Raw genomic sequence first — 26,113 nt, 5'->3', positions numbered from 1 at the left:
AAATTCAGCCAGGTAAGGGTGGGAACAGAGGAACTTGAGCCTTGTTACCAAACCATGACCTCCCCAGGGCTATAGGTAAAGGAGTGATTTCAAAGCACCATTGAGCTTCCTGACAAAACGGTCTCCCCATCTGCTACCATGGTTTGTCGAGGTGCCTGGAGCTCTCACTGTTGGTCCCCTGTTTAGTTTGAGGGTTCAGCAGCATATTACAGGCAACTCATCTACATCTTGCTAACATCCCCACTTTGCACTGCACTGAGGCTCTGAACTGGTGCCCTGTTGAATGGCCTAGCCCTCAGGAGAATGCTTAGCTTGGCCCACATCAGTCTTCCTCACCGAGTCTGGGGATGAAGCTACAAGCCCAGATCAGGGGCTGTGGTCCCTGGCTGCTGAGGTATGTTCAGACATGCCTGCCTGCCTGGTGTCATAGAGAGCTTCTATAGCCTGACTCCCCTGATTCACCCACATCCCCCCTGCCCACTGTGTGCTTGAGGTCTCATGCTTCGACTTCTCTGATACCAAGGCTACTCTGGAACACACAGTAGGTTCTTTCCCATCTCCTTTCTGCCAGTCTACCCTGGTATCGCCCTAGGCCTGTAGCTAGGTTTACCCTGGAGCAACCCCATCTCCCCTCCTATGCCCACACCAGGGAACAACCCTAGCTTTGAAGACCCAAGAATGTAGTAAGAGTAAGCCCTGGTGGAAATAATCGTCACAGCCTTAAGTGGGATATTTTTGGTCCAACTTGATGTTGGTATTTAGTTGCTTTCATTCAAATCTTTTCTAAATGTTCCTTCCTTTGCTTCCGTGAAAAGCTGTCTGTCCCTTGAGGTTTTTCCAGAAAAGGGAATGTGTATTTGGCAGGAATGGAGGGCAGACAGCTCTGGTGTCAGTGCCACTTGAATTGTGTATCTTTCAAAAGCAGTAGGTTTAACTGAAATAAAGCACAACTGTATTTTGGAATTTCCTAGAAGAAATTCGGATTCCCTACCAGGCTTGTCAGCAGCTGGCTTTTCTGTTGCCAGATGTGAGTTTTCACGCGACTTCCCCAGAAAGGACTTCTTCCCACTCCTCCTTTCTCCGCCGACTCCACAGCCTTGGTCTCCCGCCAGTTTGTCTCCTTCGTGGTACTTAACATGATTTGAAATTCTGCAATCACTCTGTTCACTTGCGCTACAGGCCCTTCCCTCATTACAAGCTAGAAAAGGCATGGGCCATGTCTGCTTTGTGAAGAAGCTGTATTTCTAGAGCCTGGTACAAGGTCTGGTCAGAGCAACTGTGCGCTCAGCACTCAGGCGGAGGAAGCAGGAGGAGCAGGAATTGGAGATCATCTTCAGCTTCACAGAGTTGGAAGCTAGCCTGGGATACACGAGACCCTGCTTCCAATGAGTGGACAGCCATAAATTGTTAAATGTAAGTTTGTCTCCTTCCCAATTAAAACAGTGATAAAAATTTTCTGCCAGTGCCTGATGACTATGAAGCAACCCACAAGAAAGCTCCCAATCCCACTCCTTCTGCTTATCTCTCATTTTCAAGTTCTGCTCACTATCAAGGGCCACTATGAGGCTGACCACAGGGCTTCCAGGGCCTCCTGCAAGGGGCACTCATTTTGAAAGCTTCCCCCAGGCTCACCATTGTTCTCATGTCCAGATGATGAAAATAATTCTCCAAAGAACCTCCAAAGCGCCTCTGGCCAGCCTTGTTTATCTCTGCTATCACATTTGCTGTTTAAGACTGAAACCAAAACGAAAGCCAAAACCACAACCAAACCAAACCAAACCAAACCAACCCCCCCGAGACTCGTCACACTCTGATTGATAGGAGTGAGGCTAACATCTAATCACCAAGTACTCGATGGCCAGTGGAATGAAACACCAGCGTGTGCACACATGTGTGGTTGCCTGAAAAGACAAGGACACCCTATCCGCTGGCGCTGGAGTAACGGATGGTTGCAGCCACTGGATGTGGGTGCTGAGAACCAAGCTTAGCAGCAATCACTGTTAACTGTGGAGCCATCGCTCCAGCCCAGGTAAAAACTCTGACATTCAAGGAAGACATTAAGGGAAGGGACCCGAAGTGCCTGAATGCAGAGTGAGTTTGCTGTGTTATTAATCAGCGTCTCCCTAGCTCTTGTTTCTTTCTTTCAGCAACCGTAGCCTATCTGGTCTGCTTGTGGACGTTGTACATCGTGGTGCGGAGCCTAGTGCGCACCACGATGTACAACGTCCACAAGCAGAAGGGACCCGAAGTGCCTGAATGCAGAGTGAGTTTGCTGTGTTATTAATCAGCGTCTCCCTAGCTCTTGTTTCTTTCTTTCAGCAACCGTAGCCTATCTGGTGGCAAAGGGCTAAGGTGACCTTTGATCCTTGTTTGGAGCATGAATTATTTCACCATTTTCAAAGACGTGTGACCTCATTCAGAGGCCCGTGAGAAGCCACTTCATGGTTAGAGGGTCCTTCCTGAACCTCAGTTTCCACGACCAGAGGAAGGGGGGAGATTTAAAGCTACTTCACGAAGTTACCTTTGAGGTCCCCACTTTTCTCCTTTTCTTCTTTTTCTCTCCTCTATGGGGTGTGTGTGCAGGTGCACCCATGTGGAGAGAGGACAGCCTCAGACATCATTCTTCAGGAGCGTTCACCTTGTTTACTGAGCCGTGGTCACTCACCGGTCTGGAACTGGCCAAGCAAGCTAGGCTGTCTGGTGGGTGAGCCCCAGGGACCTGCTTATCTTCACTGCCACAGCAAGGGGACTAGAAGCACATGCCACCATGCCCCATTTTTCTTTAAAATAGAGGATCTGTGGCTAGAACTCAGGTCCTCACACTTGCAAGGGAAACACTTTACCTGAGCCAAACTATGTCCCCAGCTGAGGCCTTTGAGTGCAGGTCTGCTCTCTCTGTGTTCATTTGTTTGTATCGCTCTCTGGAGACTTGTGGTTCTTAGAATCAAAAGAAGCTGATATCCTAATTGTATCAGTGTGTGAGTGTGTGGTGCATGTGATTGGGTGTGCTATGAGAGGGTAAGTGTATGTATATTTGGTATACATGTATGAGTGAGTGTGTATGTGTGAGTCTATGTGTTTGGTATATGTACCCGAATGTTTGGTATATGAGAGTGTTTGTGTATGTGTGTTTTGTGTATGTGTGATATATGTGTGTTGAGTGTGAGTGGTGTCTATGTTGTATTGTGTGGTGTGTGTGTGTTATATGTAAGTGACTATGCAGTGTGTGTGTGTGTGTGTGTATGTGACTATGTAGTTGGTATGTGTGGTATATGGTGCAAGATACACATACATATACATAGGCAAACATAAGGAGAAATAAGGTATCCTGCCCTATCACCCTCTGTCCTCTAAACCCAGAGCTCAGCTCAGCATCCTTGTCTCCACCCCTACCCCCACCCCCTGCCCAACACACACACACACACACACACACACACACACACATACACACAGTGCTAGGTTTACATGCCAATAGCGGCCATGCCTAGCTTTATATGCAGGTGCTGGGGATTTAAACTCAAGTCCTCAGGCTTGCATATCAACTGCTCTTATCTACTGAGCCATCTCCTGGGTGTACCTTACTATGAGTTCATTTGTTCACTTCAAGTAGATCATGCTGTGAGCTCGAAAAGAAGAAGGTCTAGAATTATCCCTTAATGTTTTGGGTTCCCCTTCACACTGTATTGAAAATAATAATTGCTCCTCAACTACAAACTCGTATGCCTGAGAGAATCTGTTCTCTCCCTAAGCAGCCTCTCGCCTCACAGCCTAAAGCAGCAGACATGACTAGACCGACTTAGAGGTGAGTAACAAAACTTCAGATGTGAAGTGGCTCACTGCTGGCCAGGAGGAGGCCAGCAGCCGGAATTTTGACCCTGTGTGTCTGACTCCTTGCTCTCTCTTCCCCCATCAAGTCTGCCACCCTCTTAAAGCCACAGCCCGAAGGAGACACAAACCAGAGACAGCATGTAGAGATAGATTTTATTTAAACCAGTCACACAGATTATTTCCTCTTTCTCTTCTGAAAAAAAAAAACCACAAAATAAACTCACCATCAAAGACTGGTCTCAGATTTTCTAATTAAAAAAAAAAAAAAAACCAACCCATTTCAGAATATAAACACACATTCCATAGCCAGAAGAACAGAGTCTTAGTGCCGGGGTCCGGAATGGATGAAATGCACTGGGACTGACCAGCCCGTCTTCCTTTCCCAAGTATCCTCAGTCATTTCTTTCTATCCATTAGTAGCATCCAAAAACCAGCAGAGGGACCAGAGATGGGTCACTGGGGCAGGGATTGACCTCTGACCCTTCACCCTCCTGAACTTCTCATGCCTGACCTTTAGGCTGATAAAGAAGCAAGCTCAACCCTCCCGCCAGACAACTGAGAAGGAAGCAGAAAGACCCAAGTTTCTCTACATGTTTCCTTACCATTCTTCAGGGCTCTTCTTCACATCCTAGCTGCATGCACACACAAGCACACACACACACACACACACACACACACACACATACACACACACACAGGCACAGAGATGGATGAACATGCACACACACACACACACACACACAGAGACAGGCACACAGAGATGGATGAGCATACACACACACACACACACACACACACAGGCACACAGAGATGGATGGACATGCACTCACACACACACACACACACACACACAGAGACAGGCACACAGAGATGGATGAGCATACACACACACACACACAAACACACACAGGCACACAGAGATGGATGGACATGCACACACACACACAGGCACACAGAGATGAATGAGCACACACACACACACACACACACACACACACACACACACAGCATTGTGTTTGTAAATCTGATGCCGAGCCTCTTGGATCCACTCAGTGGATACCCCAGGATAGACCCTGAGGAAGGCAGGGATTTTCTACAGTCCTCCCCTTGTTGTACTTAGGGGTACCAAGAAAACAGGAATATCTGCACCAAATAAGGGCCTTGCCCAAACCAACTGAACCATTTCTGCTTCCATGTCTCCTTGATGCCTCTAAGAGAGAGATCTTGGGCCTCAATGGCTATCACCACATCTTTCGGCATTCAAAGCTGGCAGACCGTGGAAGACATACACAAAAGGGAAAATAGTTTCCCAGTGTCCTCCCCCCACCTTTTCATCTTCACAGCAGAATTGCNCCCCCCCCCCCCAAGAACCTGAGAAGCACAATGCTCTTTGTTTCATTAAATCCTGGGGAAATTCCACTGAACTTGGAGGCTGGTAATCTGGCCAGGATCCAGGATGGTGACTTTGGACATTCCTGCTAACAAAGACTTTAGAGGGACAGTGGGTGAGCAGGCCAGGATGGTTTCTATCATTAGGTTGAACTGTAAAGGACTGCAGGATGACAGCTGGTGGCAATTCCAGCGATGCTTGTGTGCACAGTGACTTCTAGAGATCTTGGCACCCTTACGAGCTGGGTGTCTAGCCTGGCAGTAAAGCTGAGACATCGTCAACATGAAATGTTTGCCAAAGGCACATACCAAGGCACTTGTAAATCTGATGCTGGCCAAGGACCAAGGATACCCCTTTAAGACTGGGAGGAGGGAGATGCAGCCAAGGGCAGCCCATAGTTACCTCACCAGCACTCCGAGGTACGGCACGTGGAAACAACGGATTCAAAAGAATGATACGGGACAGATTATTTGATGAATACTCTCAACCGTAGGCTCTTAAGAAAAAAAAAAAAGAGGATGGGCATAGTACCAAAGAGAAGACTTGGGGTGGGGGTCTATCTGGTATGCAGCTGGTGTTGAATCTGTCCTCCCCAGATCAGATTTTGCCATGATTCCCGATCCTGCCTCCACTGTGGCTTCACTGTGAATACTGGTAGATGAGGAGGAAGGAGACTTGAGGAGTAGCCCAGTCTTTGAGAATACTCAGAACTGTAATTTTGAGGATAACGAGCAACGCCATCCAGACCCAGGACAGATGGAGCAGAGTGGTGCTGAGGAGAGCATACAGTCGCGAGAGACACTGCTTCTTTCCTGCCTCACACTCCTTTCCTCCCTCCTGGGCCTGGCCCTCCCTGAGAGGAGGGTCACACTGACAGGTCATCTGACCTTGCTTTGCTGCTGGCCTTACTAAGGCGGCGTTTGTCAGTATGGTAGCCCTGAGGAAGGCGGGGGCCCGCAGAGGCTCCACTGGGGTGCTCCGGTTTCTGGCTATAGTGCATGTGGATGAAACCTTCCCCTGGAACCTCCTCCTGGTTTGGCACTTCCTCGGTGGCCAGAGCGTCTGGATTCTTCCGGGAGCTCATGTTATTACTGAAGTCACTGAAGAATTTCTCACCCGGGCTGTTCTTTAGGCACTGATTGAAGTCAGGGGGAGGAGTTAGGCTCTGGACGAGGCTGGTGGGAGGACCAAGAAGCTGGTGCTTGTCCACACCCTGCCGTGACTTGCCAAAGCGCTGTCGGATCTTCTTCCAGCCCAGGTGGTAGAGTTCAGCCAGGCTGAGAAACAGAGACAGTCCAGCCACAGCCATCATAAAGACAATGAAGACGTTCTTCTCCGTGGGCCTCGAAACGTAACAGTTGACTGGGTGGGGACAGGGACTCCGGCGGCAGACATGCAGGGTGTCCAGGAAGATCCCATAAAGGAGGTACTGGCCTACGATGAAGGCCACCTCCATGGTGGTGCGGATCAGAATGGTGCAGACGTAGGTGTTGAGTAGGGTGCCCTGGAGGACAATCTTCCCGTCCACTTCCTTCCAGCAGGACAGCTCGGCCTTCTCGGCTACCGGGTACTCATAGGCACCAGTGCGGTGGGCCTCTTTAGCTTTCTCAGCATCTCGCAACTTCTGCTTTTCCTGCATGCGCACAGTGTGCATGGCGTGGCCCATGTACACTAGAGAAGGCGTGGACACAAAGATGATCTGCAGTACCCAATAACGAATGTGGGAGATGGGGAAGGCTTGGTCGTAGCAGACATTTTGGCAACCAGGCTGAATGGTATCGCACCGGAAGTCGGCCTGCTCATCTCCCCAGGAGGACTCAGCAGCGGTGCCCAGGACCAGCATGCGGAAAATGAACAGGACAGTGAGCCAGACCTTGCCGATGACTGTGGAGTGCTTGTGGACCTCCTCCAGGAACTCCCCCAGGAAGCTCCAGTCACCCATCTTGCCAAGAGTAGGAGACCGAGACTGAGCCTTCTGCAAACAGAGCAGAAACACAAAGACGTTCAGGAGGGATGTTTCCAGAGGTTTAGAAGGTCCCATCATGCTCTGGGCCACTGATCCACACCAATGTGTCCTTTGAGGAAGTGTGACTTTTGCAGAGTATGGTGGTGCGTACATACCAGGAGTCCCAGCACTTGGGAAAGGGGAGCAGAGGCTCAAGGGTTCAAGTTTCCTGCGGGCTCACAGGGAGTTGGAGGCTAGCTGGGGCTCCACATGAACCTGTCTCAAAAACCAAAAATGATTTTGTGGGTGGGTTTACATGTCTAAAAAAAGACCCTCTACTTTCTAGAGGCTGTTTGTGTCTTTTGTGATGTGACCTGGGCCTCTGGAGTTAGACTCAATCCGACTTGCTTTTGTGCACACTCTAGTTCTAGGGAATCCAACATCTTCCTCTGTCCTCATGAGGTACTAGATGCTTGCTGTGCACATGAACTCACTCAACACACACTGGCATGTGTACACACAGACACAGATGGACAGACACAGACAGACAGACAGACACACACACACACGCACCCATGTGTGTGCGCACACACACAAAATCAAATAGCTAAAAGGGAAGACAGTCCAATTTTCTTAAAGACAAGAGTCATAAAAAGTACCCTCCCACTCAAAAACTAAAGAGGAGGCTCTAAGCCAAGTCAAAGCATAGCATCCCCATGAAGGACCTAGAAATCATGTAAGGGTCCCCAATGAAGGAGCTAGAGAAAGGACCCAAGGAGCTGAAGGGGTTTGCAGCCCCATAGGAGGAACAACAATATGAACTCCCAGAGCTCCCTGGGACTAAATCACCGACCAAAGAAAACACATGGTGGGACTTATGGCTCTAGCTGTATATGTAGCAGAGGATGGCCTAGTCGGTTATCAATGGGAGGAGAGGCCCTTGGTCCTGTGAAGGTTCTATGCCCCAGTATAGGGGAATGCCAGCGCCAGGAAGCTGGAATGGGTAGGTTGGCGAGCAGGGGGAGGGGGAGGGGATAGGGGATTTTTGGAGGAGAAACTACGAAAGGGGATAACATTTGAAATGTAAATAAAGAAAATATCTAATAAAAAAATAAAAATTAAAAAAAATCATGTAAGGTGTGTGTTACAATGTAGAGTCCAAGTCTCATCCCCAGACATTCTGTCTCCTTCAGAAGGTGATCTATCATAGCCTGCCCCCTGAAGACATCTGTCTCAGAGGCCAGCTCCCACCCCACCCCACCCCACCCCAACCCCTGGGATGGAGAGTTAAGAGGACTTGTGATATAGCCTAACAACAGCCCCCCTAGTTAATGGTCTTAACCAGTACCTGGCTCCTCCACACTCTTTGTCATGTGCATTATGCTGAATTAAATCAAGTAGTATGAAAAGTCCCCTGTCAAGGATATAAAACCCAGCCGTTTCCTTAGTGTAGGGATTTCTTTAAGGACTTTCCCATCCAGGTCTCCCTTGTTCTCATTCTATCATAATGGCTACCTCACATTTTTTTCTTTTAAAAAATGACTTATTTTTGTTTTTGATTTATGAGTGTTTTGCCCACAGATATGTATGTGTACCATATGTGCTCGTGGTACCAGGGAGGCAAGAAGAGGGCACTGGATTACCTGGAACTGGAGTTATGAGCTTTCATGTGTGTGTTGAGAACCAAACCTGGGTCCTCTGTAAGAACAGGAAGTGTTCTTAGTCAGCAAACAATCCTTCCAGCCCCTCCCTTCTTTAAGCTAACCCTCTTAGGGAAGCTCTTAGTTCAATTGTATTCTTTGAGGCTTTGATACGGTGTTGTCAGTATAATTGTCCTGTTCTTTTCCTTCCTTCCTTCCTTCCTCCCTCCCTCCCTCCCTCCCTCCCTCCCTCCCTCCCTCCCTCCCTCTCTCTTCTTCCCTTCTTTCCTTTTTTCTTTCTTTGTGTTTGGGTGTTTTGCAGACATGTCTGTGCACCATGTGTATGCAGTACCTGAAGAGGCCAGAAGAGGGCTCCATATCCCCTGAGACTGGTGTTAACAGTGGTAAACCACCATGTAGTTGCTGTGGATTGAATCTGGGACCTCTGGAAGAGCAGCCAGTGCTCATACCTGCTGAGGCATCTCTCCAGCCCTGTACTGTTCCTTCTTAGTACACCCTCACCTCAAGGCCCAATCACAGTTCAAGAACTTTTCTCCTAGTAAACAAATTCCTGAAAAGTAAGTATATGTCAGCTCTTTCCCCAAAGTCACCACTTCTACTCCATTCTTATACCTAATGGGGTGGCCTCTTAGGAGCCCGGGTTTGCAGCAAGCAGTTCAGATGATTCTGGCGCCAGCAGGCCAGGCACTATACCCGGAGTTGGGAAACTAGGCTTGGACTCTGCCATGTGCCTCTGAGCACTTGATTCACCGAATCTGCTTCCTTTCATTCAAGTGGAGCTTGGAGGAGCTGGACCAGAGGAGCTGGAGGATCGAATGAGGTGAAGAATGTGATGTTCTGAAATTCACGCCATAAATGTTCCATACGTTTTGAATGGATGTTGGACAGAAAATAATTTCTTTCTTTGACTCCGAAAGGCAAGATGAGGTGGAGGAGGACAGAAGGACCGAGGGCAGGGATCGCAAGCTTGGTTCCTCCAGAGGCGGTTCCTACTGACCAGAACCATCTGGAGAGCACAAACTATGCAGAAAGGCAGCAAACAAAAGTGCATCTTGGTCACTCCAAAGGTGCCACAGTTTCTCAGTAGGCCACCGCCTTCAACTTCCAGAAGCATCAGGCAATATGAGAATGTTCTTCTTCATGTTGGTGCCATGGTACAGCCATTGCACCTGTGGCTCTATTTGCTAAGAGTTCTGCTTATAAAAGGTCATACAAATTTCCTTTGTCCACCCATCTCAAGTCCTACCAGATTTCCAGAGGCTCTGTGGTGGTTTGAATGAGAATGGCCCCCGGTAGTCTCTTATATTTGAATGCTTGGTCTCCAGTTAGTGGAATCATTTGAGAAGGATTAGGAGGTGTGGCCTTACTAGAGGGGGTGTGTCACTGGGAGTAGGCTTTGTGGTTTCAAAAGCCCTCACCAGGCCTAGTCTCCTCTCCTCTCCTCTGCCTGTAGATCAGAATGGAAAGCTCTCAGCTAGTATGTAGAATGGAAAGCTCTAGGGCCATGCCTGTTTTTTTTCCCACCATGCCGATCATGGACTAACCCTCTACAATGGTAGACAACCCTCTAGTGAAATGCTTTTGTTTGTAAGAGTTGCCTTGGTTATGGTGTCTCTTCCCAGCAATGGAACAGCGACTAAGACACTGTCCTTCCCGCTATGTCTCACGCAGCCCTGCGCCCAGAGCTGGATTAGGCTTCCTCTAGGTCCCCATGCTCCCTCCTCAGCTACCTTGGTGACGCTCTGGATGCTCACCTCCCTCCCAGCACTTGTGATCTTCTCCCAGCAGGGGGATTTTGAGAACCGATAACCTCTTTTCTTCTGTCTTCCAGAGATCAGTCCAAAGCAGGTGCTTAATAGATCTTAGCAAAAGAGGAATAAGAGGCACTGGGGTTTCTTGCCCAAGAGTAAGCCAACTGCTTGTTCCTTGCCTGTATCCTTTAGCACGCTGAACAACCCAGACAGATGGAGTCAGAAAATCGGCTCAGTGGTTAAGAGCATCTGTTGTTCCCAAAGAGGACCCAGGTTCAGCTTCTGGGACCCACATGGTAGCTTACAACCATCTATCAGTCTCAAGGGATCTGAGACCCTCTCCTGACCCCTGTGAGCACCAGGCAAGTATACAGTGCACATACATACATGCATACATACATGCAAGTTAAACACTCACACACAAAATAAAATAAATAATAAATCTAAAAAATAAGAAGCCAGATGGCCTTTTCTCAGTCTCTAACAAAGTTGGTGCAAGCCACCGAGGCATGGGGCGGCCTCATGTGGAAGGAGTGCTCTGGAAAAGAAAATTTCAGCCCTCTCACATTCTTTCTTGTCTCTGCCACTTCCTGCCTGTGGGTGGGGTGATGTGGGCCTGAAGCTGCCCAGAGAATCTCAGAAATGCTGCCCAGTGGCCCGAGGCCTCTGAACCAACTCTTCTGCACCTCCAGGGTTCTTCTGTGGATAACAAATACCCTTACAGTAGAAACCCCTATTTCTAATCTGAGAGAGAGAGAGAGAGAGAGAGAGAGAGAGAGAGAGAGAGAGAGAGAGAGAGAGACTCTTACAGTAATAAAACAACTTAATGAGACCATAGAGGTTTCACAATTTCAATCTTCATGTTTTGCAACTATTCTGGTTCCCACAGAACATTCTTTTTGTTTTAATCGTGTGTGTGTGTGTGTGTGTGTGTGTGCCATGTGCATGTGGGTACCTGTGAAAGCCAGAGGCACCCAGGTCCCCTGGGGCTGGAGTTACAGGCAGTTCTAAATCCCCTGATGTGGGTGCTGGGAATTGAACTGTTCTTTAAGGAAGGGTAAGGTCTTAACCACAGCGTCATCTTTCCAGCCCCCATAGGACGTTCTTTGTGCTGCATTCCATGGCCCTGGCTTCCCTGACCACAGACACCTTGATGCTGACCAGCCATGGCTCTGACTTCCCCCTCTTGTGTTCCCAACTCTGGGAATGAAAAGGAACGTATTTCTGCTCCTTCACATATCATCCACCTGTGTCCTGAGGCTTTCCCTCTGGGTCTTAATTAGACATCTGCCGCTCCGGTGGTGAAGGACCCACTCCTTCAGCCTCCAAGAACAGGAAACTGTAGAGCATTTTTCTCAAAAGGAAAATGGCTGATTAGATAAGAGTTTGAATAATCTGTCATCTCTTCTGGACAGAGTATGCGGTGCTCAGCACCTTCAGTGCCAGCCATACCTGTGTACCAATCGGGCACAGGTGAGTGAAAGAAAGGGGAGAAATGGGAATGGAGTTGGACAGAAGCCAAGAAGTTGAGAAAATACCAATGAAGGCTGGATAGACGGTCGAGGTTGGATTGTGTACAGCTCCTGCAGAGGGCTGGAATTTGGTTCTCAACACTCACCACCACCCACAACTCCACCAGCTCCAGGGGACCCAATGCTTTCTTCAGGCGCTGTGGGCGTCTGCATTCACTTGCACACATAAATTAAAAATAAAATAATCTTTAAGAAATGGAATGAGAAGGGCAAGTTGGAAATGGAAGAGAAGAAGCCACATAATTATGAGTTAGGAGAACACAGGAGTAGGAGTTATTCAGCCTTCAAGTTCCTAGGGATCCGCGCGGAGCTTGAATAAATGGTTCAGGCTGAGTTCTGCTGCCCTAGCTCGTGAAGCTGATGGAGGGGCGGGACTCAGCTGATGGAGTGCTACGGATGACAGAGAAACAGTGCTCAGCATATGAGAAACAAAGCCATATGAAAACATGTGTTACAACAGAGCAAAGAGAAATGCAAGGAAGGACCGGAAGAGGGAGGGGCAAGAGAAGGAAAGACCGGAAGGGGAGGGGCATGAGAAGAAGACAGGCATTCGAAGGAAATAAAAATAAATGACACATTCTTCCAGGGTTTGGGACAAGTATCCTACACTTAATCCCTGGAGAAATTTCTCTTGATCTTTTCACTCTGTCACTCATTCCATGCAAGTCCCCAAGGAAGTATAAAAATAGTTCCAGACAACCACTATGACGCTTTGGTCTGGTCCATCAAGGGGTTTGACTGCTGGGTCCCTTGCTGGGGTCAAGGGGTGACACCTGGAAGAAGCAATGCCAAGGTTGAAAAATAAAATACTTGGAGAGCCAGAAACATGGTATTCGGAAGGATGTCTCATTAGGAGGGAATACCAGACATTATCTAGAAAGATGTAGGGGTGAGGCAGACCCCAGGCAGAGGAAACAAGATGAAGAACCGTTCGCTTATGACTTCCGCTGACCTCCAGACTAGGTCAGAACAACTTTAAATCGCTCCCATGTCCCAGATGCTCAGGTTGTAAAGTCAAATGCTCAGAGCCAATTTTGTAGTTACATTGAGTCCCTCAGGGGCCCAGGCAACCTCCGCCAAAAAAATTTGTAGATTAGCTACTAAGTGAGTTGGCTGGGCATGGGCACGGAGCACACGAAATGCCTTCTAGATAGGATCTGTTCCTTGACAGGAAGTGTGTTGGGGGAGGAGGGCTGAAGGAAGTTGCTCATGCCATGAGTAAATCCCATGGGCACGGTGCTAACCTCCCGCACTGCTTCAGCTGTGGGCCTCACTGGCTTCCTACCACTTTGGAGTTCAAACTCAAATCTTCCCTATGAGACCCTTCACAGCACTGTCTGACTCGGTCTTTTCCCCACTGTTTGCCTCACACGCTCACCATTTAAGATGCCCAATCCTCCAGATATGTGTGTGTGTGTGTGTGTGTGTGTGTGTGTGTGTGTGTGTGTGTATCTCACACTTCTTCCCATCTTTGCCTCAGAACCTCTTGTTTCTGCCACCTAGAATATCCTTCGATTCATCCATTCATGTAAATTTGGGGGGGGGGTGGTGCTTGCCAGTGTCACATCATCTAGGCACTGAGAATTCAAAATGAAGGAGAGGCAAGCAAAGATTCTTTGCTTTCACTTAGCGTAATTGCCTTTATTTTCCCTATGGAGAGAAGGGAAATGCATACTTTGAGCAAAACATGTTGTGTGATACCATGTTAATACATCAACGTTAATGTTAATACATTAAGGAAAAGCAAGAAGCTATGGGGGCATTTGTTGGGAGCCTGAGTCTGGTTTACTGGGTCTGCATAGGGTCTTGTTGGACCAGGGCCATTCAAATAGCCATGGATAGCTTACTGTGTTTCATAGCTCTCTGCAACTGAGCAAAACTGTGAAATCTCTGAGCTAGAAGACATTATCCACAGGACACTGAAGAAAATGTACCTCTCTCAACTGTAAACTATCTTCAATCTAAACATCTTCAACATCCTGCTCCAATGCTTACATAATAGGACAAATAAATTTTAAATGGGTCACCGGGTAACTTGTATGATGGTGTTGAGTGTTTGTTTGTTGTGTATAATTGTTTCCTCTAACATAAAACTCACCATCTTGCCAGGGGGCTCCTTAAGACAAAGGATGTTCTAAAGAGGGGTGAAATATTCCATCCTGCACAGAACCTCATTAATAGACAGGAAACAAACAACTCAAAGTCTTCAGGAGGTCCCTGAAACTAACAAGATACACTAAGTCCCTCCCCTCCAAGTGTACATAAGCAGGAAGGACAGCTAAGAGACACTCTCAGACTATCTGAGATGTCAGAAGGCTCTCAGATCATCCAAACTGCCTGGAAAAGGCAGACACTAGCTGAGCTTCATGGAAGAGGTTCAAACTACCTGTTGCTCAAAAGACACATTTTCTAAATTGTCATGCTACCTACAAATTATGTAGTGATCTCTAGATTTCCAACTTTTATGAGCTGTTACCCATACTGGCATGTGCTTTTGGCAATGGAACTGTCTTTGAGTCATTTCTAATTCTGTAAGTAACCACCCCCCCCAAAAAAAAAAATTCATCAGTTTGTCAAGCTGGGACTCTGGTGGTATCTATCTGAACTTTAGTATGTCCTCAGTCCCTAGGTTAAGTGAGCAGACATCTATTTATGTGCCCCCAGGAATAGGGTTACACAGCAGTGTTAGAATTTGAAAATGAACTGTCTTCCCCCCAAAGCTCATGCTTCACTGAAGGCCTGGTCCCCAACTGGTGGAGTTATTGGGAGGTTCTTGGATTACGAGGGTGTTAACCTCATCAACTGTTTAGTCCATTTATAAGATCATAGCAGGATATGCTGTTAGGAACTTGGACCGAGTTGGAGAAAATAGGTCACTTCGAGTATAAGTCACTTTGAGTGTGACACTAAAGTCACTCTTGTCCCTAGATGCCATCTGCACACTCCCTCACTGCTTATTTTTCTTCCCTCCCTCCCTGGCTACCAGAAGGTGAGCAGCTTTCCTCTGCCATGTCCTTATAACACGATGTCCCTGCCTTGTCACAGATCTAATAGCAACAAAGCCAAGCATGGACTGAAATCTCTGAAACCGTGAGCCAAAACAAGATTTTTTTTTTTTTAAAAAATTGTCATAGCAGCATAGCATTACTAATGCTTGGCTAGAAGTGAAAGGACCAAGGATTTTATGTAGAGCTATAATGGATCATTCTAGGCCTTGGCTTCATGAACGGCATGGCTCACACTGAAGCTCAGGTGTCTGCTCTGGTCCAATCAAGTGTCTGGGGGACCAGAAACTACAGTATTGTGCCCTACATGGCTAGTAGTTTAATTAAAAGGAAACTCAATGTGACAACTAGGTAAGTCATTCGCTCATAATCAGGATCTCTTCCTTTTGTCCCACAGATGAAGGATAAAATGGAGAAGTCTTCTAAATTGACCTCTTCTCTTTGATGTCTCCAAGTCTCTAAATGACCACCCAGCATGTGGGGTGCATTCTTGTACTTAATGCTGCCTTAGATTTGATCTCTGACCTGTTCGTGTTCACCAGCCGACCACAGCCACTTTCCTGAGTCCTTCTCTGTGTCCACCACTGCTCTGAGTGTGAGGAACAGTATTTGGGCAGCTCCAGGCCCTACATGGTTTCTCCCTTGTAGATTTAATAGCTTTTCCTCCTTGAATACTCAGTAAATTCCTTTAAAATAAAAGGCTCATCTCCTTATTCATATTGCTTTAAGTTCTCTAATTAGAAACACAACAAATGGCTTCTTAGTGGAAGAAACAAACTTATCTGGCGGTGTAGTACTCAACCTTCGCTGTCAACTTGACTGGATTTAGAATCACCTAGGAGATGTGCCAGGAGGTATATCTTTGGGGGGTTTCCAGGGAAACCGGAGAGCTTCAGCTGAGGAAGGGCAGGAGAGACGGATCAGGTGGTGAGGTGGTGTGCAGGCATGAGGACCTGAGTTTGGATCCCCAGCACCCACTGACAAGATGGCCCAGCAATTAAGAGCATGCACCTGCTCTGGCAGTAGACCTAAAGTCTGTTCCCAGCACCCATACCAGGCAGCTCCCTAGACCTGGAATCAGACACAGTCTTCTGGATTTTAAGGGAACCTGCAACTCATTATTCACTTAAAATAATAATAATAATAATAATAATAAGTCTTTTTTTTAAAAACAAGGCCAGGGGTAGCAGTGTGCATCTATAATCCCAGCACTAGGTCATTAGAGACAGAAACACCTGTATGGCTTCTTAGACAGCCAGTCTAGACTGATCCAGGATCCCTAAGTTTAGTGAGAAACATGGACTCAAATAATAAGGTAGAAACAGATTGAGGAAGGCATATAATATTAGCTTTTGTCTACACACACACACACACACACACACACACAGAGGGGAGGGGGAAAATGAGGATGATGGTGGTGATGATACATAGATGGATGGATGGATGGATAGATAGATAGATAGATGATAGATAGATAGATAGATAGATAGATAGATAGATAGATAGATAGATAGATAGATAGATAGATAATATAAAAATATTTTTAATCTAGGAAGGGAGATATGTCTTCAGTATGCATGGCTCTGTCCTGTGGGCTGAGGCTCTAGTGTGAAGGCAAAGGGTAGAGGAAGATGGAGCTGAGCACCAGCATCCATCTCTCTCTACTTCTTGACTGTCCTTAATGTCACCAGGCTGCCTCCCTGTGCTGCTTAGTTTTGACAACTTGACACAAACTAGAGACTCTTTGGGAAAGGAAACACCAATTCAGGAACAGTCTCCATCAGAGTGGCCTGCAGGCATGTCTGTGGGGTGTTTTCTCGCCTGAGGATTGGTGTGGGCAGGTGGTCCTGGGCTGTATAAGATAGCAGGCTGATGGAGCCATGGGGAGCAAGCCAGTAAGCAGTGTGTATCTCTCCATGGTCTCAGCGTCAGTGCCTGACTCCCGGTTCCTATCTTGGCTTCCCTTGATAATGGACTATCAATTGGAGGTATGAGCCAAGTAAACCCTCTCCTCCCCAAGAAGCTTGTAGTCAGTGTCTCGGCACAGCAGCAGAGTCGCTAACTAGAACACTCTCACTCCCACCTCCTCACCACCACACCTTCCATAACCACGCCTCCTCCTAAGCCAGGAGTCAGAACAAGCCTTTCATAAATTACTTTTGTGAGGTATTTTGTCATGGCAGAAAATACAAATAATGACAGCACAGAGCAGTTCTAAGGAGGTTCGAATCTCTCTTCAGAAACCCAGTTATAACAACTAAAACCTTCCCCCCTCCCTCCCCCTCCCCCGCTCAAAATGTGCCTCTCTGTCATCTCCTGCCAACTCAGTGAGCAAGGGCCACATTATCTCCATCCATCTAAGACTGAATTTCCCCTCAGGGTTGCAGACATTCAGTTTTTGCTGCAGATGGATGAATCCTTATGACCACTCTAATCAGGGGTTACTATGGCCTGCTCTGCAGAGGTTCTGCAGAGGAGCACAGAGCTGAGTTGATAAAGAAACAAAGGCAAACCAAAGCAGCAGACCCAGGGCTTCAGTCTCTGATCAGTTTAGGGCAGTGGTTCTCAATTCCTCATGCTGTGGTGTCTCCCCTCTGTAAAATTATTTCATTGCTACTTCATAACTGCGATTTTGCTACTGTTATGACTCATAATGTAACCATCTGATATGCGGGATATCTGCTATGTAAGCCCCCAAAGGGGTCGCAACCCACAGGTTGAGGGTCGATGCCTGTAAGTCTCCTTCCAGCTTCTCTCCAGGCATGGAGCCCATCACTTCTCAGGTCTCTGCACTTGGAGCTGGACAAATCCCCATGAGTGCTGGGCCAATGAGTGATTCCAGACATGAATCTGCTGTTTGCTGATAACGTCTAGGGTCAGCTTTTATGCAATCAAGCAAATATTTATTATGTTCCCTTGATGTAACCTATGCTATATATAGTGCTGGGGAAAGTATGTAGGAAAGCATAACTCATTCCATCTTCATAAATATTTCCTGAGTGTCTCTTACACTAGCCTGGTGCTAGAACTCAGAGACCCAAAGGTCAGTACATCTTTATGCTAATGAGACACTGTCCTGCTGAGGAATACAGATAAAGCCAGAGATGGACTGGAAATCAAGTGTGATGAGGCACACAAATGAGTAAATTAGCAATGTTCTTAACTACAAGGGGGAGGAGGAGCAGGTGGGTGGGTAAGAGGACTTCCTGGAAGAAACAACTCAAGTAGGTATGATGTCGATCAGGGCACGGAGTGGGTGAAGGAGATGAGGAGAGACGAGGACATTTCAGACAAAGAGAGCTGTAGGAAGGAGCTCAGTGGATGAGGACTGACATGGCTTTCGGGTACGAAGAAAACAAAGAGAGGGTCTGCCTAGGAAGCTGGGGTCGGATCAAGGAAAACTTTAGAGGCTATGCCTCGGGGCCTGAAGCAAGTCTCAGTCCACAGAATTTACTATGCCCAGTACATGCCTTGCTGCTGAGGGCAGACCCTGAGAAGGTAGCCTTCCAAGGATGCTTGGGATATTAAGGACTTCACAATTTGTAATCTCCATCACTCCTTTAGTAATGGCTACAGCATAAACCACATAGGAGCAGGTGTCCCCAACATGCTTCCGATCACAGCATCCTCATCTCCCCTGTTCAAGAGTGCATATTATGAATGAACAAAGCAGCTTCCAAAGGGATAGCTAAAAGTTGTCTATATTCTTGAGTAACAACTTTGTTGGGGGGAGGGTAACATGTCGCCAACTTTCTAACATTGTATCTGACAACAGTTTCTGAGTGTTCAAGTCAGCAGCTGAGCCTTAGGGTGTACTGGAAAGTCTTTGGGGGTCTCGCATGTGAGAGCTATTTGCTCCACCAGCTGTGTATTATCTCACACTGTAGTCTCCTGGATGAATTCCCTTCTGTGCTGTACCATGCACCTGGTAGGATGCATGCCACACCATAACAATACCAGTGGATGAAGGATAGCTCTCACGTGACTCAAAACACCAAGTACCAAATGAATTGAGGCTGACCCTTCTCAGCTGATGAAGAAGTTAACTCCACTTAGGAGTCATTTTGCATGCCAGTAAGGCCAGTCTCCTGGACAGCTGGCTTAGGGACTCCTGCTCCATGACAGACACCAAGGACCATGGAAGGCACTAAACCTTCTTTCTGCCTATTAGAGAGACCTCTGCTTGGCTAATCAGGACTGAATGTCTACAGCAGACACTGTCACTATAGACTATTCTTTCATTCCTCCTCCCATCAGATACTGGGAGACTTTAAGTTTGTCAAAATTAGATTATAAATCCATTCCACGGAGGCTAATTCTGGACAGTGACACATGTCCTGGACAGTATCTTATACATCTCTGTTTCTCCATAAAGGCTGTTATTCATAGTAATAATAACAGTCCCCTGGGCCCCACTGCAATGCCGCTGTTGTACAGTGGAATGCAGCATGGGAAGGGTTGACTTGCTTCCCAATTAAGAGAATTCTGTTGTAAAGGGACCCAACGGGCCTCCTCAAAGAATGCCTCAGGCAGAGCATCGTGCCAGTTCGGTTTAGTGCAGAAGCGTTTACTGAGTCACTGCGCTATGCCAGACAGTGAAGGTGGCTGTAAAGTGCCAGGAGGGACATCGTCCCAGGGCTCTTGTAGACTTAGTCACTCGTGTGCAGTTTTCTGATTTCTTCTTGCCTAGTCGTAGTTTTCCCCTGAAGACACGGGAAGAATTACATGCAAAGCTAGTCTAAGTACTTAGCTGTCTCCGTCATCTTTACTCTCCTTGAAACTGTCAACTACAACTTCTAGTTTATCTAGTGTTCCGCACATGAGTGCATGCACATACACACATACATACGCACACAGAGAGAATGTTGATGATGATGATATAATACATATTGAGAGATATTCCTGTGCACTGAATACCTGTGCACTGAATGTGCACATAGACATTGCAGACTGCTTTCCTTGGAGCCTCACGGCAAGCTAAGGAAATAGAAGCCATGCTCGCCCACTTTTAGAGCTCCGAGCAAGGTCGAGGTTGAGACCAAACTTGATCCTGGAGCACCTGAAACAAAGTCCCATGTTAACAACTGTGCTCATTTCCATTTTCATGTGAATTTCCCATCCTTCCTTTCCTTAGCAAAACCTCATAGGAGAAGGAGGTGACTGGATGCTCATGGGACAATTGTTATGTTGAGAGCTGGTTTAATTCTTACATTTCAGATTTCAATTCCGAAGAGTATGTGACTAGGCACCTGACAGTAGCTGCCACTACCGAGCACGCCCTGTGAGCTACTTCCTCAGCATTACACGTCAACTGGGGCCAGCATCCCTGAACCTTGATCACTATATAAAGGAGATGGAGGAAGATGGAGGTGAGAGAGAAGGAAAGAGACAGATGGATGCCGTGCAATATGCAAAACAGCTCTCCTCCCACTCAAGCCCATGGCAGATAATTGACTCTTTTAAAAATCTAATTACTTTATTCTGGCAAGGGCAGATTGGACGAGTCAGAGACACCTGCTGGCACATTGTTGTTTTGAAGCCAAGAGGGTGGAGGGAACAGACAGAGTGAAGGAAGAATTATGTTAGGAAAAACAATCATTTTCTTCTTGAAACATTAAAAGAAGAAGTTAGACTCGGGTAGTGTATAGAAATGGTACCTTACAACGAAACAACAGGAGGTCCTTATTAATTACCCCACAGGAGTTGATTAGTTTCTATGCAATTAGTAATGAAAACTCTATTTATGATAATACTCAAATTCCTATGGTCTTGTAATAGACTCATAGAACCGTACAGCTGAAAGACACAGGGATCGCTCAGACTCAACCCTTATTTTTACATGTAGAACAGGGACTATAAGAACACACAGCACCATTGAGAACATGATGTATTTCCATGTGCAGTCTTCTCAAACCATGATTTAAAACCCATCCATTGACTATCTTGTGGAAGTTATATTGTTCCATTTCATAGAAAAGAAAATGGAGGTCCAAGGGTTTGGTAACTGGTCCAAAGTCCCATGATTAGACAATGCTGCAAACAGACCCGAATCTTATCAGATTCCAAAGCCCACATTCCCCTTATGTCTCTATGCAAGGGAATCAGGAAAGCTCCTACAACTGACAAAGTATGACGAACCTGTGTCCAGAATGCCAGTCTCAGCCCACGAACGGGACTTTGCTCACTTTATCCAGTTCCATGAGAAGCTGGGGGTTTCTTCTGTTACCTCTTGTGTTATTGGCAGACCAGCTCTTACTTAAGCAATTCCTGGCATTAGTCACTGCCTCAGGGGCCTCAGCCTACAGAGTGGTCAGGACCCCCAGACTCTTCAGCATCTGCCACCATTTGGCCAGGATTCACATATAGAAAGTTATTTCCTTTATTAGCCAGCAAGTGCTCTTGGCTGTGGCAGTGCCCACTGATGGCTTCTAGCTAGCCAAACAGCAGGTTCCGGCATCTTAGCATATCATGACAAGAACAATAAGAACAGTAATAGTCAGGTGATGGACTCATGGTTTCTGAAAATTAGCAGGGTCAGAACTCTGATTTCATTGCTCTCTAGTCAAATGATCTCAGTTTCTAGATCAAAAACAAGTGGGAATGTTTACTCACAGGCACTATCAGATTTATGACTATATGGAAGCATCTAAAACACTACTTGGCACATTGGAGGCCCCAGTAAAACCCCTCAACCATGACCCAGTTGCCCAATTACACCCAGTCAGAGTGAATTTGGAGATACAAGAAACAGACTAGTGGCACTGCAAGTTTCTCTTGGCATTAGGTACCAGAAGGCAACTGTCAGGGATGAGGAAAACATGAGAGGTTAGAAGGACACTCACATATCTGTAAGACAGATGGATGCTTCACTGGTCATCAAGACGCTCAGACGCCCAGCCTGCCTCATAGATACTTTAGCACGAGAGCATGCGCTGTGGGATTGAGGAACTACAGTCCTGTCCTTTGAATGTGTTCATAGCTAAAGGTTTTGAATTCAAGCAGACTGGGTCTACTGGAGAGAGAAAGGGGAACTTATCTGGGGACCAGAGACATCTTGGTTGGCCACTTCTGCCTTGTCCTGAAGTTCTGAACCAAGAACTTTTCAGGTTGGCATGGGATTCTGGAAGCCTTTTATGGACACCCAATGCTATCGTCTCCTGAAGGAGGCTTGTTTCCAGCTCCGGCTATTTTTCTGTGGCTTTAGACAGATGCATTTCTTTCCCTGAACCACAGTGCATTGGTATAACAAAAGCAGTTGGGTGCAATGGTTGCCAAGGCCTGACAGTCCCAAGTTGGTGCATCTGGAGAGCCTGGAACTTGCCCAGTTGTGAGAGGTTTGGCAGATGAGTGGCAAAGTTAAAAGACAAATCAGACTTTCTAACCCCCAGCTCAGGGGTTGGCATGAATAGTCACAGGGGGAAGAACCTATCTACAAATCATGAAAGCAAGCAGTACCTTCTAAGAATGGGATGCCATGGCTGGCCTTCATTGGGAAACAGCTTTTTGTATCAAATGAAGTATAATTCAAAGAGCTGGGACTGAGGACCAGGTCTGCTGTGTTTTGGCCTTTCTGCTTTGTGGTTGGTTGTGATAGCCATTAAGATACCAGGCTGGGGTGTAGCTCAGCAGTTGGGTGCCTGTACTCATCATGTACCAGGACCCCAGTGCTTAATGTTCAACAGGAAATGGGCTTTACGTGATGCTGACTAAGCCTTACAGAAGACTTTCTCTTCCTGTAGCTGTGGATCAGAGACGTTAAGTCATTAGCCTCAAATCGCATAGTTAATTTACACACCCACACCCAGCTTCTTCCTTTTGCCCGAAGTCTGCGACACTGACTTGTCTCTCTGTGCAATTTCAATCCCTCTGATTCTAAATCCTCAAAACTCTCATTTATTTATCAAAGTGAATGGATTGCTGGATATTTTCTTGCCAGTTATTTGCTAATATGTCAGGAAACAACTGATTCAGAAAGTGGTATTAAGTTGTCATTCACAAGTAAACCCCTTCCCACAATAGGAAGGAAGTCCACTTTTCTTACAGAAACCTCCAGGCCTTCCAGGAAAAAGAGCATCTCCCCTCTCTGGCTAGCTCAATCAACCCAGAGCTGGGCCTACGGACACTCATTCTTACAGAAAGCTGCTGAAATTCCCTGTGGAACAGTGCTTCCCTGGGAGGCAGAGAACTCGACCTCAGTGACATCAGATCCCCTGGCTCAGGGCGTTGCAGGTTTCCCACTTCAGTCCTGAGTGACAGGCAGGCAGCTCACCTGTCCCACTTTTAACTGGCAATCCCCAGAGATGTGTTCAGTCAGTACCCAAGAGACCAGGTGGCACTGTGGCAGCCTCGGTGACTGCTGGAGTCTGTGACTGTCTCCTGTCCTCTACCAGCCAGGGGAGGTGAGGAGGGGCAGATGGGCAGGCAGACAGTGTCTGCCGAAGCTCAGGACTGCAGAGCTGCTGAAATGGAAGCATCAGGGAAAAGGAAAGAAGCAAAGAGTAAGGGGCAGAGCAGGGTGCTATCCCCGGCACGTTTGACCGACCACTTCGAACCTTCTTCCAGTTTTAATGACCTAAGACTTTAGGGGGCATAGGAGTGAGGCAGCTAAGAAAGGAGGACAGAGACCAGTGCCAGGAGCTCAGGCAGACACTACAGGAGTTCCAAGACAGTGGCAAGGCAGAACAACCTGACTTGGTGAGTACCAAGGAACTGTGAACATCACATGTGTAGGAAAGACAGGGCTCAGAAAACATCTCTCTTGGGGGTTTTCACTCTGCACTCTGGATTCCTCGCTGGCAGCTGCTGAGTGAGAAAAGGGCCTGGAGGGCCAGCTAGGGGTTACAAGCTCCAAACAGCTCTGCTGCCCCAGGGGTGGGGGGTGGAGACCTGACGGGAAGGTAGGAAGTCCAGCAATGTCCCTTGAGCAGTGAATCAGGCTCTGGGCTGGGCTGTGCCTCTGGGGACAAAGGGTAGAGAAGAAGTTGGAGCCCACTTAACTGGCTACTGTGAAAGTCAGGATGGTATGCTTGCTAGCTTCAGGGTGAGGCCAGTTAAGATGCTTCCTGCCCACCAGGGTCTTGTCTCCACTCTGGTGAGCATCTCTTGGTTTTGGGTCTCTCTTTGTCCACTGCCCTTTCTTCTCTAAGGCCAGCCTGGCTGTGCCATCTCTAAACCTTGACCAGGAAACACCCTCCTTAGTGATGAGCTGAGGAGCGACCAGGAGTCCCTATGATGGTGATTTCTTGATGGGCACTGGGAGGGGGTACAGGAACCAGGGCAACTAAGAATGTAAAGCTAAACCATTATGTCAAGTGTTGCTTTTTAAGTGGTTCTGAACCGCACTGGGGCCTATAGAATCACAGTTTTGCATGGTATCACTGCAAATTGGACCAGAGAAGGTCCTTCTACTTCCAACGTTTCTTGGGAGAACAATGAGAACCAGAGGAGGAAGTATCACGCCCAAGGTCACATAGCTACCCAAGGGACCAGCCCCAGGTTTCCTATCCCCAAGTCTGGGTTCTCTCTCCACCTGATCAGAAGAGAGGCAAGAAGCTCCCAGCAGCCTCTGTCTCACACTGCTGTGGCGTAGGATGGAGCGGTGCAGGTCTCCTCCCTCTGGCTTCCTTTCTGGGTCTCATTCGCCTCTTTGCCTGACCTCAGGGGTAGCTGGGACTCTTGTGTATGGCCACTGTACAGTGGGGACATGAGACGCAGCAGGAAGCTAAGCAGAGAATATTTTTAAACCGTCCAACATGCCTTATGAAGAAAAAAAAAAAAAAACTTCAAAAACTCAAGGCATTCTCCTAGATGCTGTGGAAAGCATTCCAAAAGAGATTTCATGCCTAGAGAAAAACATCAGAAAACACTGTTGGTTTCTTTGTTTTTAAAGGCCTAATTCCCACTAAACAAAAGTTCCTGGAAATGGACTAGTGACCCGCTTCTTAAGATGCCCCCAGAGCACTGCGTTTGTACAGGGGCAGATTGTCACCCAACCCCAGTCACGTTTCTACAGCTCCTGTAGATCTCCACTAAACCTCCGTACTTAATTTATCCAGCCTCACTATGGCAGGAATAGAGAGGGGTAGGGAGTCCCCTCATAGGTACAGAGGGAGGTTCGCTTCTCACTCGGCCTCTGGGGAGGCAAAGTGTCTGCCTGAGCTACTCCTCACTGATGTGTAGTTGTAGCTTTTAAAGTTCAAGTCCACCCTTACCTGCTTCCTCTCCTCCTCCCCGGAGTTGGCTTCTTCAGGCTCTGGCTGCTGTTCAACTGCCCACTGTCATTTGCTCTTGAGCCTGTTGGTTGCTCCCGCCCACCCTCTTTTTAACCGGTATCCCATCGCCCTCCCTCCTCCCACTTCTCTTCCTCCTCTTTCTTTCTCCACCCCTTTCCCCCCTCTGGGTCCCTCCCTCCCCTCTCTTTGTACGCAGAATTTTGCACTCATTTTAAAAGTTCTCTCCCTTCCCTTTTCCTCACCAGTCAAAAAAGACACCCCACCCCCACCCTGCTGCCCTCCGCTGTCTGTCGCTGTCCCTGTCCTGGTGGCTGTCCTTGTTTTGGCAATCCGCAGTCCAACCAATTGAATCCAGCGGCAGTCCATGCACTTGCTAGCTAGCTCAGCTGGCTCAGGCACAGCCTTCCTGGTTTTTTGTTTTTTGTTTTTTTTTCTTCCTGCCCATCCCTCTGCCACTGAGGCTACAGAATTTTGCCTTCCTGAAGCGCCCCAAGAAAAACCCCTCTTCCCAATCCTTTTTCTGTCACCAGAAAAGAAGTTGTCTGTCCACACAGCAGACCCTCAGGGAGCCCAGGAAAAGGTAATTCTCCCAAGCCATGGCCTTTAGGCACCCAGAATGGGCACAAGGTTTTACCTGAATGGTCAAACCCCCTTAACTTGGGGTTCCAAATGTGGAGCCGCATTCCCTACCAACCAGAGTGTTCTCCACCCCTCTTCCCCTCGCTTTTTCTCCTCTAACTAGAGGACAGCATTTTATGTGTGCCTGGGC

General features: G+C 47.5%; 1 protein-coding gene across 1 annotated transcript; it reads right to left on the bottom strand.

Annotated features, from left to right (window-relative positions):
- Positions 1-5,205: 5,205 nt before the first annotated feature.
- Gja5 (gap junction protein alpha 5) lies at positions 5,206-25,399 on the bottom strand. The gene is made up of 2 exons (XM_021196653.2): positions 25,324-25,399; positions 5,206-7,193 (listed from the first exon to the last, which is right to left on the bottom strand). The coding sequence occupies exon 2, from the start codon at positions 7,158-7,160 to the stop codon at positions 6,084-6,086; it is 1,077 nt and encodes a 358-aa protein (XP_021052312.1). The 5' UTR covers positions 7,161-7,193; positions 25,324-25,399; the 3' UTR covers positions 5,206-6,083.
- Positions 25,400-26,113: the final 714 nt, after the last annotated feature.

This window comes from Mus pahari, chromosome 4, assembly GCF_900095145.1.
Source record: "Mus pahari chromosome 4, PAHARI_EIJ_v1.1, whole genome shotgun sequence".
In the NCBI taxonomy this organism is placed as follows: domain Eukaryota; kingdom Metazoa; phylum Chordata; class Mammalia; order Rodentia; family Muridae; genus Mus; species Mus pahari.
This window is presented reverse-complemented; position numbering and strand designations above follow the sequence as displayed.

Coding starts and splice junctions, on each gene's coding strand:
- Gja5 (XM_021196653.2), bottom strand. CDS start 7,160: ATGGGTGACTGGAGCTTCCTGGGGGAGTTCCTGGAGGAGGTCCACAAG.